This window comes from Fukomys damarensis, unplaced genomic scaffold, assembly GCF_012274545.1.
Source record: "Fukomys damarensis isolate Sample0158 unplaced genomic scaffold, DMR_v1.0_HiC HiC_scaffold_23, whole genome shotgun sequence".
NCBI classification, from domain to species: Eukaryota; Metazoa; Chordata; class Mammalia; order Rodentia; family Bathyergidae; genus Fukomys; species Fukomys damarensis.
In genome coordinates, this window is record NW_022900935.1 from 40,114,160 (window position 1) to 40,133,740 (window position 19,581).

Below are 19,581 nucleotides of genomic sequence, written 5' to 3' on the forward strand. Positions count from 1 at the left end.
TGTTTTTTTTTTTTTTTTTTTTTTTTTTTTTTTTTTTGGTACCAGGGATTGAACTCGGGTCCTCATACTTGCGAGGCAGGTGGCAGAACCACTGAGCTAAATCCCTGGCCCGAGTTTCTTAATGATAGTATGTGTCTCCATTGCTGACTAAGGCACAGTACATAATCTGTGATGGAATTATGAATAAGGCAGACATTTGCGCTCATAGTCAAAAAGCAGAGTTCTGCTGGGTGTGGTGGCGCACTCCTGTGATCCCAGCACTTGGAAGGCTGAGGCAGGAGGATCTCTGTGAGTGCAAAGTTACCTAGTGACACCCTGTCTCAAAAAAAAAAAAGCAGACTTCTCTTCTAGGGGAGGAGAAGTAAGACCAGTCTGTGTCCCTCCCCACTTTGGGATTGAACCCAGTACTAAGCACATACCCCACCAGAGTTACACCCCCAGCCCAACTGAAAACAGAGTAAATGTTTTTAGTAAGAAGTATTTAGTGCAACTTGATCTTTTTTTTTTTTTTGGTACCAGGAATTGAACTCAAGACCTGCACTTGCAAGGCAGAAGGTGGCACCAGAGCTAAATCCCCAGCCCTTGATCTTATATTTAATAATTGAAATCTAAGGCTGGGGATTTAGCTCAGTAACTGCACCATGCCTGCCTTGCAGGTGCAAGGTCCTGAGTTCGATTGTGGCACTAAATAAATAAATAAATAAATTGAAATAATTTGAGATCTGAGTTGTCTCTTTTTATTCTTTTGTATATAAACTACTACAGTTAATGTAAAAGAGAGTGTAAACTGCCTGGAGTTTGCCTTGGAGGCTGAGTTAAGGGACCTAGGCCCTGCAGTGAGCACTTCTGGAAGGGCACCCTGTGTGTGGCCCCCGGCAAGCCAGACGGGTAGGCGTGCTCCAGGCCTGAGTGTGTTTCTGGGGGCCTTCACAGGGCGTGATGCACACAGTCTGTTTCCACCAGACAGCAAAGGCAAAGATGACTGTCCCTCGCCTTCTCCTGCCAGGTTATATAAAGAACACCGAGAAGCTGCACTATGGCAAAGAGCATCAGTATAAGCTGACCGTCACGGCCTACGACTGTGGGAAGAAGAGGGCTACAGAAGACGTTCTGGTGAAGATCAGCATCAAGCCTACCTGCACGCCTGGGTGGCAAGGTGAGCTGCCCTCTCCTGCTCTCACACCTCTTCTGACAATTTAGAGCCACAGGAACCTGACAGTAAGTTTTCCTCCTCTCCTCCCATGCTGCCCTGTGGATGACACAGGCTGGAGCAACAGGGTTGAGTACGAGCCCGGCACCGGCGCTCTGGCTGTCTTCCCGAACATCCACCTGGAGACGTGTGATGAGCCAGTGGCCTCGGTGCAGGCCACAGTGGAGCTGGAGACCAGCCACATCGGGAAGGGCTGCGATCGGGACACCTACTCTGAGAAGTCCCTGCACAGGCTCTGCGGTAAGAGGCCGGGCGTCCTGAGCTCTCGGTCTTTGGGGCAGGGGCTGCGCCATGGACCCCGACAGGCACTGACCCTGGCTGATTTTGACCCGGACGGGGCTTGGGGAGCACATCACCCACTAAAAGTCTATACGGAATGTTACAAGTGTGTGTACCTTCAGAACCACTGATTTGGGAGAAAGCAGCATACGTTGCGAGTAATCCAAATGGGGAGGATTTAAGAATAAGCCGCCCCAGCTGTGGCTGCCTGGGAGATGGAGGCAGGAGGACTGCGTGGGCCTGGGGTTTGAGACCAGCCTGAGCAAATGGTGAGAGTGCATCTCAGAAGAGGGAGAAAGTTGAGTGAGTTTTATATGAATGTTCATTTGAAGACTAAAGAAAAAAATACAGGCAGTGCAGTAGCTTTTGGTAAACACCAATCAGAGAATCAGCCTAGGGTACCCACATCTACCTGGAGGCTCCGCTGACTTTCACATCACAGACTACACTCTGCGGAGAAGCTGAGACAAGGCCTGGGAGACTGACCGGAGGGTGAGCTTTGCTCTTTCCTATCCACTGTGCATCTTTCAGGTCTGTCTAGATGAAGAGAAATGAGGTCCAGATGCCTCTAGTGGGAGGTGCTAGGGGCAGAATGTAAAGTGGAATGAGGTCAGCCGTAAGACACGAAGACCCTCAATGACCCCTTGTGATGGGCAGGGGCCTTTGTGTTTCAGGGGCACTGGGCAGCGGCTCTGCAGGGAGCCCGCTCCTAAACTGACCCACTGTTCACCAGCCAAATAAAGCCTGTAGGGTTAGGCACATGCTTTATTTTCTTCCTTCCTTGCCCTTCTTTCCGTCCTCCTCCTCCTCCTCCTTCTCTTCTTCTCTTCTTCTCCTCCTCTCTCTCCCTTTCTCTTTCTCTTTCTCTCCCCCCGACCTCCCCTTGTCTCACTACGTAGGTCAGGCTAGCCTTGAAATCATTATGGAGCCCAGACTGGCCTCTGGCCTTGAATCTTTAACTCCAGGTGGTCCTCCTGCCTCAGCCTTCTCAGTGTTGGTTTACTGGTGTGTGCCACCATACCTGGCTGACACTTGGCTTTCTTAATAATTAAAACTGGCTGGTGGGCAACTGAGAGGAGGAGGACCCTCTCTGCTGTGATGGTCACCCAGTACTGAGGACCTCAGGTGTGTTATGCTGCAAGACCGCACTCACATAATGTGAGTTTATGGGTAAGGATGCTTCTTGTTTTGAAGTGTGCATGTAAGTATAATGTAGAAAACTGACTTCTTCATAAGGCCACTATTTCTTTGAATAGTAAATGAAGATTTTCTCAGAACAGCTGATGGGAAGAATGGAGCATTCAGTCTTTGAGCTCTGACATGTGCTATATGCCAGGGGCTTCTGAGTGGTAATCTTCCAGCAGGCCTCCGGAGTAGGTGGTGCTGACCTTGTTCGCACAGAGGCTCTGATGCCAGGGAGGTGAAGTACCCAGGCCGCAGTCAGAGAAGTAGCGGGGCTGGGATTTGGGCCAAGGTCTCATGTCTCTCAAAAGACCAGGCTGGTGCAGCCAGATGGCACTGCTCCCAGGGCACAGAAGCCAAGGACCCTGAAACTAACTGAGAGAGCTTGCAGAGTCTCTTTTTAGGGGACAAATTCAAAAGAAAATTTGGGGGCTAGCTCAGTGGTAGCATTTCTGCTTAGCATGCCTGAGGCCCTGGATTGATCCGAGCAGCAAAAAGAAAATTTGATCTTGACAATATATAATGACACTTGTCAAAATTTTTTTCCTACTCTTTGACTTAGTAAATCCATTTCTCGGGAATGTTTGCTAGAAGCATAAGCATGGGGACAAAGCCCATTGACGAGAGGTTGATAAGTGGAGAGAGGAAGAACAGCCCCAGGGTCCCCCAGAGAGACCAGTGTGGTGCATCACAGCATAGCTGTGCCCTGAGGGGTGAGGCGGGCCTAGCAGTCCTGCTGTGCAACAGCAGAATGCTGTGTAGATACAAATACCTTGCATGACTACATAGTCAGAGAGCAGAAGGGTTGACCCCCACATGGTGGATATTTGGGTGGGATTTCAAGAAATACTTGGGTTTTTTTGGTGGGGGGTTTACTGGGGCTCGAACTTCGGACCTTGTGCTTGAGAGGCATGCGGCAGAACCACTGAGCTAAATCCCCGGCCCTCATTCTTCTTCCTGTAAAAAACCAAGTGTGCTTATTATGTATCATATTTTTAATCTTTAAAACTTCTTATTTTTAAGGAAAAATAAGCTCAAATTAGCACATTGTCTAACCATAAGATAGGCACATGGCTCTGAGCCACTCCTGAGCTCTGCATTCTCTGCGGAATTGACCTTCAGCACTGTCGCTGTGGTTTCAGGGGCTGCGGCAGGCACTGCCGAGCTGCTTCCCTCCCCCAGCAGCTCCTTGAACTGGACCATCGGCCTCCCCACCGACAATGGCCACGACAGCGACCAGGTGTTTGAGTTCAATGGCACTCAGGCAGTGAGGATCCCTGATGGTGTTGTTTCCGTCAGCCCTAAGGAGCCCTTTACGATTTCCCTGTGGATGAGGCACGGGTCTTTCGGCAGGAGGAAGGAGACGATTCTTTGCAGTTCGGACAAGACAGGTAGGTTGTGCTTCTGCAGACAAGGGTCTTCAGGACCCAGAGGGTATGCAGGAGAGGCAGGTGACTTCACCTACCCACAGGGCCTCAAGAAGCTGCTTAGTCCAGATGTTGTCCAGATTGGGCTGGACTTGCTTTGCTCTGGAGACAGATGGTGTCCGGGATTGACCAACAGCTGTCAGGGGCCTGGCACTCAGTAGAACCCAAGCGTATTTGTTCTTAGATGCTGCACGGCCCAACTGGAGGGTTCACTTTAGCAGGTGAAATTGTATCTTCGAGATCCATGAAGGAAAGAGCTCGGCTTCTCTCCCTTGGCTCCAAGTTGGCTGCTCATTGGCAGGACCTCTCTTTGCAGATATGAACCGGCATCACTACTCACTCTACCTCCATGGGTGCAAGCTGATTTTCCTCCTCCGTCAGGACCCTTCCGAGGAGAAGAAATACAAACCTGCAGAATTCCACTGGAAGCTGAGTCAGGTGAGCAGATGCAGAGCTCACCAGCTGTGATCATATGAGGGAGATGAGCTGGTTACTCCAGCCTTGCCCACAGCTGGCCAGCTGTACGCTCCATGTATGTTTACAATTTGTGGCTTCTGTGTCTGGGTAACAGGATAGCAGATTAAATCCATCCATCTGCTTTCCTCTAAAAGCCTGAGGGTTTCTTATGTATGTTATTTTATATATAAAATATTGATACAGAAGTTATGTATTTTAAATTATAAACTGTTGCAACTGAAATAAGGAGCATTTGCCTAAAAGTTGGAATTGAGATCTTTGTGTTTGTTTATTTATTCATTCATTATTTAAGGCTGTGTCTATGGATGGTGCCAAGGAGCCCTGGGTGACTCAGCAGTGCATGGGCACCACAGGGTGTTCTGCATTTTCAAGGGACCAGTAGTCTTGGCATCTTTCAGATGCCTCACAAACCACTAGCTTGAGGGAGTTGCAGTTGACACTGATTGCATAACATTCCTTTCGATGATGTCATGTCTTTGCAATGCTAAATCTCCAGCACTTGCTATGATAAAAAGCAAATATCACATAAAAAATGTATTATCTCCTTTTAAAAAATATGTCGTAGGGCCGGGGATTTAGCTCAGTGGTTCTGCTGACTGCCTCACAAGCAAAAGGACCCGAGGTCGATCCCTGTACCAAAAAAAATGTGTCATAGGAAATGAAGGGTGCTGTAAATTGAGAAAGGCTACTGATTAGACTCAGAACAAATCATTTCTTCTCTCTTTTTTCTTCTTTTAAGACAGGGTCTCAGTTATTCACCCAGGCTGAGCTTGAACTCATGATCCTCCTGCCTCACTTCCTGAGTGCTGGGATCACAGGCCTGTACTATCATGCTTGGCTTCATTTCTTCTCTTGATTTAGAATTTGAGGTAATAAGGCATATCGTGGCCTTAGCTTGGCTTTATTTGGCTTTTGGAGTTAAAGAGCAAGAGTTAGCATTGTTATATGTATCTGTGTTTGCTAAAACATAACATTATCTAAAGTAGTTACAAGGTGGATAAAAAACTAAGAGCACAAAGGAGAAAGGAAGAGTATGTGAGGTTGGAAAGATGAGTGTCCGGTTGGTTTTTTCATCTCTTACTGGTGATTTTTATGTAAATATTTATTTTTCAGAGACTCTTAACATAATTTTTCATGAGAAACTATAGAGATTTATAGTTTTAACTGGGGCATGGTGTCACACACCTGTAATCCCAGCACTCTGGAGCCTAAGGCAGGGGTGGGGATCAAAAGTTTGAGACTAAGTGGCTGGAGATGTAGCTCAGGGGCACCTCACCTGCCTTGCAAGTGCAAGGTCCTGAGTTTGATCCCCAGTATGGAGGGGAAAAGTAAATTTGAGTCCAGCCGAGGTTATGTGGTGATTTTAAGACCAGCCTTGCACTATGTGTCATCACCCTGTCTCAAAAACAAACAAAAGAAAGATAAGTCTGGAAAAACTGTGTACAGCGCAGACACTGTAGATAAACTTCTGTTATAGTGACCATAGTCTGTTAAATAGTTCCTGATGATTGCATATTTTTCAAAACTTTAGGATGGAAGTTTTTTCACATATATACAGGTTGACAGATTGGTGTAAAGAAGAACCTTGTACATCTTTTGTCCAGCTTTAGTCTTGAACAATTTATTTCATCATTATTCCCATTCATTTTTCTTTGCTTGTTGTGTTTTGAGTTTTTGAGACAGGGTCTTGTGGTGTAGTTCAGTCTGGCTTTGAACTCACTATGTAGCCAGGCTGGTCTCAAATTGGTGGCACCTCCCCTGCCTCAGCCTCCCAATTGCTGGGATTATAGGTGTGCGCCACCACACCTGGTATTATTTCCACTTTTTTTTTTTTTTCCTCTCTCATTGAGTTTATTGGTACATTTTAGGTATATGGTACAGTTACAGTCACCATTGGGATCTTGTACCTTTAGATGACAGGTCTTGGTTCTCATTTTTTGCCTTTGTCCTTGCCCTCCCTTCACCCCTTCCTACCCTCCTCATTTACAAACACTTTATTTCCACTTTTTCATTTTCTCATATTTTTTTCTTTTCCCTTATTACCTTTCCCCTACCCTTCCCACTTTCCCTACACCTTTAGCCCTTTTCTTCCTATTTCACATTGTCAGTTATCTCATTAGGATCTTATGTACTATTAGCGTTTTTCACACCAGAGAAACTATTCGGTATTTACACATGTGTGATTTATTTATTTCACTTAGGAGTATATCCTCAATATGTATCCATTTTCCTATGAATGAATCTAATTTCTCATTCTTTATGGCTGAATAATATTCCATTTTATAGAAAAACCACATCTTTATCCAGTCTCCACCTGATGGGCAAATGGGCTGTTTCCAAGTTTTAGCTATTACAAACTGTGCCGCTATAAACATAGGTGCACATATATCACTGTGACATGATTCTTTTAATTCTTTTGGAAAAATACCCAGCAGAGGGATGGCTGGGTCAAATGAAACCTCTAGTCCCAGCTCTTTGAGGTATCTCCATATTGATTTCTATAGTGGTTGCACCAGTCTGCACTCCCACCAACAATGGAGAAGGATTCCTTTCTCCCCACAACCCCACCAACATTTGTTATTGCTTGATTTCTTGATGGCAGCCATTCTTTGTGGGGTGAGGTGGAATCTCAGTGTTGTTTTCATCTGCATCTCTCTAATGACCAGTGATGTGGAACATTTTTTCATATATTTACTTGCTTTTTTTTTTACTTCTTTGAGAAATGTCTGTTCATTTCAGATGCCCATTTTTGAATCAGGTCTTTATATTTGGGTGGGCTGATTGTTTTGACTTCTTTATGTATTCTAGATAAGAGTCCTTTGTCTTATTCCCACTCTTTATTAGTATTTTCTGTTGCCATGTCCCCAAAACTGACTCAGTTTTCAAGAAATCCTGGGTAGAGCATTTTGTTCTCTGTAGACACGCATCTTTCATTGTGAAGCTCGAGAGCATGATCACAATACTTTTTGCACATCTTAAAAAATTTGCAGGAACCAGGGTAATTTGTCAGTGGTAAAGTGTGTGCTTGGCATGCATGAGGCCCTGGGTTCAGTCTTCAACAAAATAAAAAAGAAATCTTCATATTATGAGATATCCAATAAATGTTCAGATTTCGAATTGCATCATAAATGATTTTGTTTCTACAGTTTGTTTAGGAAGCAAATACATTGCAGTGGGCCGATACACGTCCATGATGCCTGTTGGCAGTGGGAAAGTTAAATTTGCTGTGCCGCTTAAGCTGTATGTTCTTGTTTATTTTTATATCTGTGGCTAGTTTATTTCTTGGTGCTGGGGATTGAACTGAGGGCTTTGTGCATGCCAAGCATATACTCTGCTGCTGAACCCCACCCTCTGGCTCAAGGATCTTGGGGAGAAAGAACATTTGTGTTCTGTCATATTCCGTATTCTGAGATTGAGGGTGCTTTGAGCCCTGATGTGGAAGAGGAACGGCCCCCGGCAGCCCAACCCAGCATTGCCTGTAGGGGGAGTGGTGCTACTGGCAATCGTGTGGCTCCGTGTGCGGCCTCAGCCCTGATGAGGGCCCTCGGGTCGAAGTGCCCCTGGCTGTGATAGTCTGGTTTTGTCCCTTTTTGGTGAGGTGTGTTTGCAGAACACTTTGTTGTAAGATTTTAAGCAGATCCTCTTCTTCCTGAGAAGACATAATTATGTGGGTGACTCGTTTCCTGTGTCCTGTTGTCTTGCTCTCCTTGTCATCACATCTTCAGGTGGCGGGGGCAGGCTGATGTTTGATGCTTCCTTTGCAGGTCTGTGACGAGGAATGGCACCACTTTGTCCTCAATGTGGAGCTCCCGAGTGTGACTCTGTACGTGGACGGCATTTCCCATGAGCCCTTCTCTGTGACCGAGGATTACCCACTCCATCCATCCAGGATAGACACCCAGCTCGTGGTTGGGGCTTGCTGGCAAGGTAACACTCTGTCCCCAGCTCCCAGGTGGCGGGAACTGATGCCTCGCTCCTGTATTGGTGGGGACAGGCCCTTCGCAGTGTCTACATCCTTTACCGTCTGTTACCTTTTCATCCTTTGCCTGTGCTTCCCTTTCGGGGACACTGCTAATGCCGTACCGTAGCACAACCCAGGACACCGTCACCCTTCCTGTGAACCCGGGAGCAGCGAAATGAGGAGGGTGCACCTGGGGATCTGGTTTAGAAATGAGTCATTTATTGGACCTTGTGAGGACAGAGAGGCAGCAGTGACCAGTGAGGCACAAAGATAGAAAGCACTTAAAAGTATGTGTGGGCCTGCAGGGCTCTCCCTGGTGCAGTGTCTGGCAAGCTGGTAGGAAGCCAGTAAGAGCCATCAGCGTGTGCTGCACCAGGAGAGGACGCGGGGAATCTCCACTGAAAGACTTGAGGCTGTGGTGTGGTCAGCACACCTGCGCTACAGTACCAGTTGCTCATGCACACCGAGTGGCAGGCCATGTGCCCACGCTTCAGGTGCCAGCCCAGAGAAGGAGTGAGCCCCATGAGCCAGGTGACAAGCTGGGATTTGCCGGGGAAAGCTGTGTGCTTGGCTGAGCTCTCCACCCCAGACCAGGAGTGTAGACGTTTCCTGTGTGGGCAGCCTGTGTTCCACCTCAAGTGTGACACATGGGACGTGGGTGCCAGTGAGACCTGGAAATGGTCCCACACTCGCAGCACTGAGAACCAGTGGTGCCTGCAGTGTTCTGCTCACGCACAGGCTTTACTGGATGGGCCAGTAATGGCCATAATGCCAGAGATTCGAGGGCTTCAAGACAGTGTGTGGGGAGGTAGGAAAGTGCCAGCGAGTTCTTTGGTGACAAGAGTTGCAGTTTACCCTATCACTGCTGTGGTTTGTAGCCTATGTTTATATCCAAAGGAAAGGCTAACACTGTGCCAAATACCCATTAGTTCTCACTTTCGCCCTTTTTTTTTTTTTTTTTTTTTTGGTGTTTTGGTTTTTTGAGACAGGGTCTCACTGTGTAGTTGAGACTGACCTGGAACTCACTATGTAGCTCAGGCTGGTCTCGAACTCACAGTGATCCTCCTGCCTCAGCCTCCCAAGTTCTGGGATTACAGGCATGCGCCACCATGCCAGGCCTTTTTTTTTTTTTTGAGACAGGGTATCGCTGTGTGGTTCAGTCAGGCCTTGAAATCACAGCAATCCTCCTGCCTCAGCTTCCCGAGTGCTAGGATTTCAGGCGAGCACCATCATGCCGGCTTTCTCTCATTACTTTTTGCCTCAGCTGCCTCAGCGTCTTCAGCCAAAAAAAGTTTGCCTGAATTTCCCAAACCAAATAGCACAGATTCTTTTTTTATTTTCCATTGAGTTTATCGGTACATTTTAGGTATACAGTACAGTTATATTCATCATTGGAATCTTGTACCTTTACGTGATGCATCTTGGTTTTTCCCCATTCCCCTCCCCTTCCTTCACTTCCCACCCTTCCCTATTTACAAAGACTTTGTTTCTATTTTTTCCTTTTTTCATATTTTTTTCTTTTCCCTTCCCTCCCCCTTCCCCTGTTCCTTTAGCCCTTTTCTAATTCACATCATCAGTTATACATTTTGATCCTTATTTGCACTTTTAGCTTTCCATACCAGAGAAACAATTCAGTATTTCCATATGTAGCACAGATTCTTTTAACATTTGGTTTGCGAGGAGGAGCTCCCTTTTCCTTTCAGTGGATGTAAAACCACTGCCCATGCTGGTTCCCCATGGAGGAGGAGGAGGGGGAGGGGAGGGGGGAGGGAGAGGAGGAGGAGGAGCCACATGCAGGCCATGTCGTCTGGGGACAACATCCCCTGGTGCTGCCACTGCACTGCTCCGAGCCTGACTGCTTGCAGCGCTAGCAGCTGTGGTGGTCTGTGAGCTTAGCCTGTGCTGGTGAAAGTGCCTTCAGATGGCTTCTTGTCTCTGTCACTTGAAGCCCAGATGCAAATCTGTTTTTAGCGTCGTAAAAATACAGACTGACGTGTGGCCGTAGAGTGGGCTGGGACCCTGTGTGCGCTCTGTCCCATTTTGCCTAGGCAGTGTCTTCCTACCTGGAAGTCAGGCGGTGTGGACGCAGGGTGGGTGTCTTTCTGTCCAGGACTCACCACAGTCAGCGCTGAGCTGCTGGGGTGTCTGCTCCTGCCTGGCTGAGGTGTCGGTACACGGTATTGCTGCTCTTACTCATCTGTTTGAGTCTAATTTGCATTCAGCAGTGAGAGTATGGGGAGATGAAATAAAAGAAAAATACAAAAGCATGAGAGTGGGATTCTCACTTCTGGGAAAAGGTGATCCATCTTGCCTGGCATGGAACATGTCCCTGAGAGGGACAAGAAGGGAATTTTCTCTGTGGGTTTTATATTCGGTTGGTTCACAAGTGATTTTCACAGTCCAATTTGAAGCCCCTAACCTGTTGGTCCTTTTCTGTTGTCTTTGTCTTGCTTTTCCACAGAGTATTCAGGAGTTGAAAATGACAATGACACTGAACCTGTGACTGTGGCCTCCGCAGGTTGCTGGATTTTCCCCCTGTAGTTGACTATTGTGTTTCATTTAATGATGAGACATTGATTCATTCCATATGTCGCATGACGCGCTGAGCTGCACCTGGGCCCCACACCCTTCCAGCTGCTTCCCTGCATCACTCCTCCACTGCCTCACGGGGTTCCCTTCCTGCCCGTGCTGCCTCACTGCAGTGAGGGCGGGAGACTCATCCACGCGGTACTCGCGTGGGCTTTCCGTTCCTCACCAAGCCCGCCTGTCTACTGCACTGGCTCTCTGCTGATGTCTCTCAGGCCAGCTTGAGAGCCATCATGGTGCTCCTGGGCTGCACCAAGGGACAGGAAATGACCCGTTTCCTGTACTTTGTCATACTGAATTCTAAACAGACGTTTCTCAGCAGTCTTGACCCTTGGTGATGGCTTGCCATGGCTGGTGCTCTGACAGAATAGAACACATGGCAGAAGCTGTGTCCTCCTCCCTCAGCAGCGCAGGCTTTCATTTGATACTCCTCCGCGTAGTCTCAAGGGCCATCATGTTCTGGGTTTTAGTTTCCTTCAGCAAATCTTCTCTTCCTGGTTATCCTTGGAGGTAGGAGACACGAACGCTGGGTCATGACCAGACAGCTCCCCCTAGAAGAATTTACAGCATCTCTGTCCCCTCTGCCGTGCTTGTGTGGCTGCGTCCCCAAGCGTGTGTTCCCAGGGTTAGTGCGGCCGCAGTGTGCCCAGCCGCCTGCAAGGCAGTGGAGAGCTGGTGTTCGAAGGCAGCGCGACTGTGTACTGTGGTGACCACTGTTGTCGGCCACTGGCTCCAGGGCGTGGCTGGATGTGCAGGGACTCTCACGGGACCTCCTGGCTGTGTGAGGGACCCCAGCCCCTCCCTTGTCCAGGCCATGTGCATGATCATCAGCGATTTAATGTCTTCATTGCGCTTCCATGTAGATTGCAAGGCTAACAGGATGTGGTCTGAACTAACCCGCATGCCCATCCATCGAGCTGCACCTCCGGTAACACTGCATTGAAAACGAGCCGGGAGCACTGGGCTGCACCCCTCACTTCTCCTTTCTCCCCTGTCCCAAAGGTGGTGACCTGCACATGACCCAGTTTTTCCGAGGGAACCTGGCCGGCCTAACCGTCCGCACCGGGAAACTGGCAGACAAGAAGGTGATCGACTGTCTGTACACCTGCAAAGAGGGGCTGGACCTTCAGATCCCCAAGGACAGCAGAGGCGTGCAGGTAACTTCACTGTCCACCTGCCCTGGGCTTGGGCACCTGGACCGCAGATGGGGAGGCTGAATGGGGATGCGTGACATTCACACCTGAGATGTCATTGTCATGTAAGAGAGGGTCTCATTCACTGCAGTTGCAGTAGCTTTTCTTAGCTAGTCATGGTGGAAGGCTGAGGCAGGAGGATCACAAGTTCAAGCCCAGCCTGGGCAACTTAATGACTTAGTGAGATCCTGTCTCAAAATTTAAAAATTGGGGCTGGGGATTTTAGCTCAGTGGTCCTGGCACGTGCCTTGTAAGCACAAGGGCCCGAGTTTGATTCCCTGGTACCAAAATAAATAAATAAATAACATAGGCCAAAAAAAATTGTTGCAAAGGCCATGGGTTTGATCTCCAGTATTCCAGAAGAAGAAAACTTTTTTCAGTTCACCAATTCAGATCAAATCCAGACTCTTGGCAAGTGTGGTGGCACATACACGCCTATAATCTTAGCACTTGGGAAGCTGAGGCAGGATTGCCATGAGTTCAAGGCCAGCCTGGACTACATGGTAAGACCCTGTCTCAAAAAAACACCAACAAAAGAACCTCAAAAAACAAAACAAAACAAAAGTCCATCCAGATCCTTCTGTGTCAAAGCCTCAGCAGCTTCAGCACCTCACAGCAAGAGCCTTGTCCCTTCCCCTCATGTCTGTGTAGCTGCAGGTCCGTCCCAGTCCCAGCCAGTCAGTGTTGACCCTGGAGGGGGATGACATTGGGGAGCTAGACAAGGCCATGCAACACCTGTCCTACCTGAACTCACGGCAGTTCCCCACACCGGGCATCCGGAGACTCAGAATCACCAGCATGGTCAGGTAAGTCCTGAGCACTACAGTTGGCTTCTGTCCACCCAGGGACGCTGGAGGAGAACTGTGTGCGTTTGGGTTTTTAAAAGCTCGCCTCCCTCGGTAAGGAAGGGTGGAGGGGAGCTTGGGCTCTGGCGTTGCCTGAGTCTGGGGACGTGCGCCTCTGCAGGGCCTCTGCCATCTGTCCCCTCCAGGTGTGTGGAACCCTTTACCGTGAGCTGATGTGGCTCTCACAGATGCCCCCCTTCCTTGCTGGCAGGTGCTTTAATGAGGCCGCCACCTGCATGGAGGTCCCCCCAGTCGAGGGCTATGTGATGGTTTTACAGCCCGAAGAGCCCAAGATCAGCCTCAGCGGTGTCCACCATTTCGCCCGTGCGGCTTCTGAATTCGAGAGCTCTGAAGGGGTCTTCCTCTTCCCTGAGCTGCGGATCATCAGCACCATCACGAGGGAGGTGGAGCCCGAGGGGGACGGGGCCGAGGACCCCACAGGTAACAGCCACTAGCAGAGCTCTCCCCTCAGCTCCACTGGAAACCCCAGCCTCTTTCCCTGTGGGGTTTGGGAGCCGAGTATGGCGTTGTGTGCATGGTGGGGCTGCTTCCAGAGCCTGTCCCGTTGGGCTGGCATCACCATGGGCTCTGGGTCCTATCACCTTTCTCTGGCTGACTTCAGGTTTTGTGGGTCAGCCCACAAGAGGACAGGGTCCCCACCCTCCTCACTGGGACTCAGTAAGTCCTCCTGATTGTTCACCAACTGATTATTTAGTCCAGGGCCACGATCTGCAAACCCCAATTCTTGAAGCCAGCACTTCCTTACCATGGTTCGGCAAGGGCCATGCAAGCTGGTGCACATGGCGGCCAGTGCATGAGAGGCACTCAAGGGTGCTGTTCAAACAACACCACTCAGGCTACTCAGGGTGAAGCCTCGCTGACCCCCAGCCTCACAGCCTCTGTGGCTTCTGCAGTCCAAGAGTCCCTGGTGTCCGAGGAGGTGGTGCATGACCTGGATACCTGCGAGGTCACAGTGGAGGGAGAGGAGCTGAACCCGGAGCAGGAGAGCCTGGAGGTGGACGAGGCCCGGCTGCAGCAGAAGGGCCTGGAAGTGAGCCACTCAGGCCTGGGCGTGGTCCTCAGAGGTGAGGGAGCTGCCAAGGTTCCTGGGGAAGGAGGTGCAGGTGCTGCCTTAACATAGGGTGTGGCTGGCATGCGGTGGCTCACACCCTGGAGGGAGCGCCCCATGTGCTGTGCCTGCATCCCCCAGTTGGGAAGGCCTAGTGGGGAACCCATTGGCTCAGCCACCTGGTGCCTGACTTTAGCCGCTTCTTTCCTTTAACCCTGCAGGTGTGGAGACCATGGCCAGCTATGAGGAGGTTTTGCACCTCCTGCGCTATCGGAACTGGCATACCAGGTCCCTGCTTGACCGGAAGTTCAGGCTCGTCTGCTCTGAGCTGAATGGTCGCTACCTGAGCAATGAGTTTAAGGTGGAGGTGAGTTCAAGGCTCCTACCCAGATGGGCCAGCAGCAGTTGGGTTCCTTGACTCATTTCTGCAATACTGGAGATGTAACATAGGCCTTTGTACTGAGCTATATCCCTAGCCCTTTTTTCGAGACAGGGTCCTCCCTAAATTGCCCAGGCTGGGCTGGAACTTATGACCCTCCTGCCTCAGCTTCCCAGAGTGCTGGGATCACAGGGGTGTGCTTCCATGCCTGAAGTTAAGGATTTTGACTCTTAACCCTAAAGTTTCAAAGGCTGGTGTTAGGTGCTGTCATGGTGGCAGCCATTCGGGCTCATCCCGGGGGTGGTGACCTTTTCCAGTCTGGAGTCTGCTGTGGGACAGACATGTGCAGGCTGAAGAGGCCGGATCCATGTAGGAGCCTCAGGAGCCTTGGAAGGGGTGATGAGGAGCAGGTGACAGAGTGCAGGGAGGCATTTCACTTGTGAGAGGTGCGTGAAGACACTGTTCTGAGAGCACCACTTGGGCCCAAAGGTCTCGGGCTGCGCTAGGTCACTGGCCGTGGGTAGAGAAAGTGGAGTCCTCGGGCCAGGGCCGGGGGCTGACTGGGGGCTGACACTGCCCAGGCTGGTGGCTGTCACTCTCAGGCCATAGCACCTGAGAACAGCAGCTTGTCCTGCTCCGAAAGCACCACAGTGCCCACTGCAGCTTCCTCCACACCCTGGGCTCTGTGGTCTGGAGAAAGGGACACACAGTTGCTTTTGGCCTCTGTCATCATCACTGTGGCCTTGGGGCTGCAGCCGCAGCCTCACAGTGCTGGGGATGAGTTCATTGGAGCTGAAGAGGAACTGGCCGGGAGTGGAAGCAGTGGTGATGCGCTGTCTTCCATGGAGGCTTGGGCAGAGGGAGACCGCTCCGTTCTGCGTAGGGGAGGCCAGCAGTGGACAGGTTCGCGTGCAGATGGGCTCTTAGGAATGCAGCGTGTGTCTTGGGTGTGTGATAGCACCAGGTTGTTTCAGCAGCTCCTGAGGCCTCTGGATTTTCCTCGGGTTGCAGACAGTAGCTCTGGTGCTGGCCTGGCCCGGGACCACTCGGGTGGTGTGTGTAAGACACGGGCAGGGTGCTGGTCTCCTGCGACCCATTGTGCTCTTTTCCCTCCCTCCTTCCTTTCACTCTCTGCTGCAGGTGAATGTGATCCACACGGCCAACCCCGTGGAACATGCCAGCCACATGGCCGCCCAGCCACAGTTTGTTCACCCTGAACATCGCTCCTTTGTGGACCTGTCAGGTCACAACCTGGCCAGTCCTCACCCGTTCGCAGGTAGACAGCCTGGGAAGCTCTGGGGCATTCTCAGGCGGTGGCATCTGAGAAGGTCCAGTGGCCCCGCAGATGGCACATTGTCTCCCCGTTACTCGGCCACCCCTGGAAGCTCAGACGGCCACCGCACAGGCGGGAGCTCTCCCTGGGGTCTCCTCTGCCCACGGGTCCGGTGATGCGCCTGGCCAGCCTGTCCCCACCCAGTGCAGTGGGGAGGTCAGGGGTGGGAGGCGTATCCCAAAATCTGTTTCCTCTGGGTCTCCCGGCAGTTGTGCCCAGCACCGCCACGGTGGTGATCGTGGTGTGCGTCAGCTTCCTGGTTTTCATGATTATCCTGGGAGTGTTTCGGATCCGGGCTGCACATCAGCGATCGATGCGAGACCAGGACACGGGGAAGGAGAACGAGATGGACTGGGATGACTCGGCGTTGACCATCACCGTGAACCCCATGGAGGTGGGAGTGGCTGATGCCTGGCTGCAGAGCCGTGTAGTGTGACCCCCTTGCTAGAGGCCCTGTCCGAGGAAGTTAGGGTGCATTCGCTGTGGGCCCAGTGCAGTGTGCGGGGCACCGGGCTGTTCCCTGGAGGGTCCCCTCGGGCATACTGCCCGTCCTTGGCGGCCGAGCTAGACATGTGCCTTCCTCCTGTTTACAGACCTATGAGGACCAGCACAGCAGCGAGGAGGAGGAGGAGGAGGAGGAAGAGGAGGAGGAGGAGAGCGAGGATGGGGAGGAGGAGGAGGACATCACCAGCGCCGAGTCGGAGAGCAGCGAGGAAGAGGAGGGCGGCCCAGGTGACGGCCAGAGTGCAGCCCGGCAGCAGCAGCTGGAGTGGGACGACTCCACACTCAGCTACTGAGCGGCCCCGCCTCGCGTCTGTGTACAAAGTCCTTGGCCAGCAGGTCTGCAGCCCGTGCCCGCCCGTGTTGGGGCATAGCCCCACCCTCGCTTGCCCTCACCGCCCACTGCTCAGTGCCCAGAGCCGCAGTTCTCCCTCTGCTCCCCTGCCGCCCCAGAGCGCCCCGCTTCCCATGCCTCCAGAAAAGCTGCAGTGACTGGACTTGGTGACAAAGGGTAAAAATCGCTCGCTCCCTTGCGGTAATTCTTTTTCTTTTTTTAAAGTTTTTATTTTTTCCAAACTAGTGCATGTATAAAGTGGCAGAATGGGGGTTAATATGTAGATGACCAATGACTTTTTAATATTTTGTAAATAAATCGGGATTCTCTGTGTCCTTTGTGCTAGTGTAGTCCAGGACGGGAAGGTAAAGCGAAGCTGAGTATGCCGGGCACGGGGCCCGGTGCTGTCCCCTCCCCGGCCCGCTTCCTCCTGAGAAGCCGCAGGGAGGGTGCAGAACGGTAGGCGTGCTGCTGGGGACCAGATCAGGGGCCCTCCCTGGGGGCTGGGAGTCTAGAGTCTGGCCCCCTCTGTGTGCCTCCGAGTGCAGCCGTGCAGTTTACGCTTAACAGACACCGTCGTGTCCCTGCTTGTAGAAGTGTGTGAATCATAGAAGTCACAGCCGTGGTACAGAATGTTGCCGCTTGGCTTGGAGCTGGCAGCAGGCCCGAGGGAGCTACGCACAGAACGGTCCCACTGTGTCTCCCTCTTCCCAGCTCCTGCCGTGCCCTGCTGGGTCAGAGCCGCACCCCAGAGCCAGGAGTCCTGCTGCTGCTGCTGCTGCTGCTGCGGGCCACGGCCAGGGCACAGCAGAGCAGGCAGTCGCTTCTGAACACAGCGCTGCTCTCCTTCCCGCCCAGTCCCAAGTGGAGGACGGGCACTGTACTGTCCCGTGCTGTGCGGCCACCCGGCTCATCCTGTCCCTGTAGCTGCTGTCTAGATGGGGCAGCGTCCTGCAGAGGCCTTCCCGTGTGTCCGCAGTGCCCGGCATCCCTTCAGATGTGTATATTGGCGCTAGGTGGGAAAGTGTGCACACTACAATAAAGTTCTGGTTCTAACTCTCCTTGCAGTGGGGTCTGTTTTCTGTCTCGCATTCCCTCGTTTCTTTTTGAGCCAAGAACGTAAGAACATCAAAAGACTTTTATTTTTTTTCCACCTTCCTTCCCATCTCACATCAAGGTTACATGGATTTAGCCCAGGTCAGTGATACAGTACTTGCCTTCCCTAGACAGAAACATGAAATGACTTTAAAAAAATAGAAAATATTTCTTGCTGGGCACACAGCCTGTACACCAGACCACAAGTTGCTGAGGGTGTGCAGATTCTGTGGCCTGTGTCAGGGAGCACCCAGACTTGTTTCAATAAATAACACGACATAAACACATACACACGGCTTTCCTTCCTGCCTGAGCTGGGAACCAGAGTGATCACTCGCTTCACAGACCAGGCAGGGGCTCCGTGGTGGCACCGATGGCTGCTGGACCCCAGCTCCTCCATGGAGACAGCTGGCACCTGGCCTCCTGAAGCTGCACCCCTGGGCTGCCGAGGGCTGGACCAGGCGCCACAGGCTGCTTGCTTTTTTTTGTTTGCAGTGCTATGGATGGAACCCAGGGCCTTGCTCATGATAATAAATACACGCCCTGCCACTGAGCCACATCCCAAGCCACATGGGGTTCTGAAAGTACAGGTTCCTGGCCCTGTGGTCACAGTGGTCCTCAGAAGAGAGAGGCCCAGGGTCCCGGACTGCTCACCCTGCCCTGACCCAGCCCTGGGAGCCCTAAGGCTAACCTGGACCATTTCAAGTTAAGCGTTGTCAGAAAGGAGCCACCTCGCTGCCCCACGCTCTCTTGGGGACCTGGTGGTGCTGAACAGCTTCCCAGTAAGGACAGCTGTGGGTGACATCAGTTCCGCCCCTTTGTCTAGATGGCCCAAGAGGCAGCTCACATATGGTTGCACCAAGGACGCCATCTGCCCCTCGCACGGGGCAGTGACCAGGATGAGCTCAGCCCTGCACAGGTCTTCTCAGCACGGCTAGAGGGCCAAGCTGGTGGTCCGCCTTGGGAGCGGGTGCCTGTCCTAGCCCTAGAGGTTCACTAAGTGCTCTGGCTATTTTCTTACCTAAAAGTAAAGAGGTAAGGACATCTCTGTACCGAGTCATGTCAGCAGTGACAAGCAAGTGTCCCTGAGTCTAGAGAGTACCCGCCTGCCTCTTGGTCAGTGGAAGGGAGGAGGCAGAGGCGAGCCGAGGGTTGAGCTGTCCTGTCCGGAGAGGAGGTGGCAGGTGACAGCTAGGCACCAAGCCCCAGGCAGGCAGGAAGAAGCCCGGGAAGACGATGCCCCACCCCGGAAGTCCTCTGGGCTGAGGTCCCTCAGCTGGAAGACCTGAGGTGACAATCCTGAGCTGGGAGCAAGGTGCCTGGCCCAGCACCCTACCCCGCCAAGGGTGCATTTCCATTTATGGCTGTTTTGCTCCTTAAGCATTTCGGTCATAAATAAATAACCAGTGTAAACAAAAGACAGCTGTGTGGCTCCTTCCCATGAGGTGCAGTTCAGACTCTTAGGCCTGTTGAAGATGACGGAGGGACACAGTTTGCCCCGGGCCAAGCCAGGAGGGGACAGGGCATGGCCGGAAGGGGCCGCTACTGCCTGTTGTCTTTGGACACATTGTGTGCCAGCCAGTTCACTTTGGTCTTCCAGCTCTCCCTGAGGGCCTCGTTGAACTTCACCCGGAAGTGCTTCAGCGCCTCCTCTTCTGTTTTCCCCAGTGCCAGGGAGTCCTGGACAGGGTCATACAGCAGCATCACCAC

General features: G+C 51.6%; 2 protein-coding genes across 9 annotated transcripts in view; one reads left to right on the top strand and one right to left on the bottom strand.

The window, feature by feature from the left end:
• LOC104864848 (beta-catenin-interacting protein 1) overlaps window positions 1-17,837 on the top strand; it is a 100,059-nt gene extending 82,222 nt beyond the window's left edge. For 3 of the 5 annotated variants that reach the window (XM_010628066.3, XM_010628067.1, XM_010628071.1), the window contains 14 exons: window positions 1,007-1,156; window positions 1,265-1,450; window positions 3,814-4,062; window positions 4,415-4,536; window positions 8,340-8,502; window positions 10,998-11,054; window positions 12,125-12,279; window positions 12,967-13,121; window positions 13,372-13,601; window positions 14,075-14,245; window positions 14,451-14,596; window positions 15,749-15,884; window positions 16,151-16,335; window positions 16,535-17,837. In XM_010628066.3, the coding sequence (XP_010626368.1) occupies window positions 1,007-1,156; window positions 1,265-1,450; window positions 3,814-4,062; window positions 4,415-4,536; window positions 8,340-8,502; window positions 10,998-11,054; window positions 12,125-12,279; window positions 12,967-13,121; window positions 13,372-13,601; window positions 14,075-14,245; window positions 14,451-14,596; window positions 15,749-15,884; window positions 16,151-16,335; window positions 16,535-16,738 (2,309 nt within the window). In that variant the 3' untranslated portion in view covers window positions 16,739-17,837. The remainder of the gene's footprint in view (window positions 1-1,006; window positions 1,157-1,264; window positions 1,451-3,813; window positions 4,063-4,414; window positions 4,537-8,339; window positions 8,503-10,997; window positions 11,055-12,124; window positions 12,280-12,966; window positions 13,122-13,371; window positions 13,602-14,074; window positions 14,246-14,450; window positions 14,597-15,748; window positions 15,885-16,150; window positions 16,336-16,534) is intronic. The other 2 variants (XM_010628069.1, XM_010628070.1) reach the window with 1 other exon arrangement.
• Window positions 17,838-17,921: 84 nt separating this feature from the next.
• Window positions 17,922-19,581, bottom strand: part of Pik3cd (phosphatidylinositol-4,5-bisphosphate 3-kinase catalytic subunit delta) — a 29,665-nt gene continuing 28,005 nt past the window's right edge. For all 4 annotated transcript variants that reach the window (XM_010628065.2, XM_010628064.2, XM_010628063.3 and 1 more), the window contains one exon: window positions 17,922-19,551. In XM_010628065.2, the coding sequence (XP_010626367.1) occupies window positions 19,414-19,551 (138 nt within the window). In that variant the 3' untranslated portion in view covers window positions 17,922-19,413. The remainder of the gene's footprint in view (window positions 19,552-19,581) is intronic.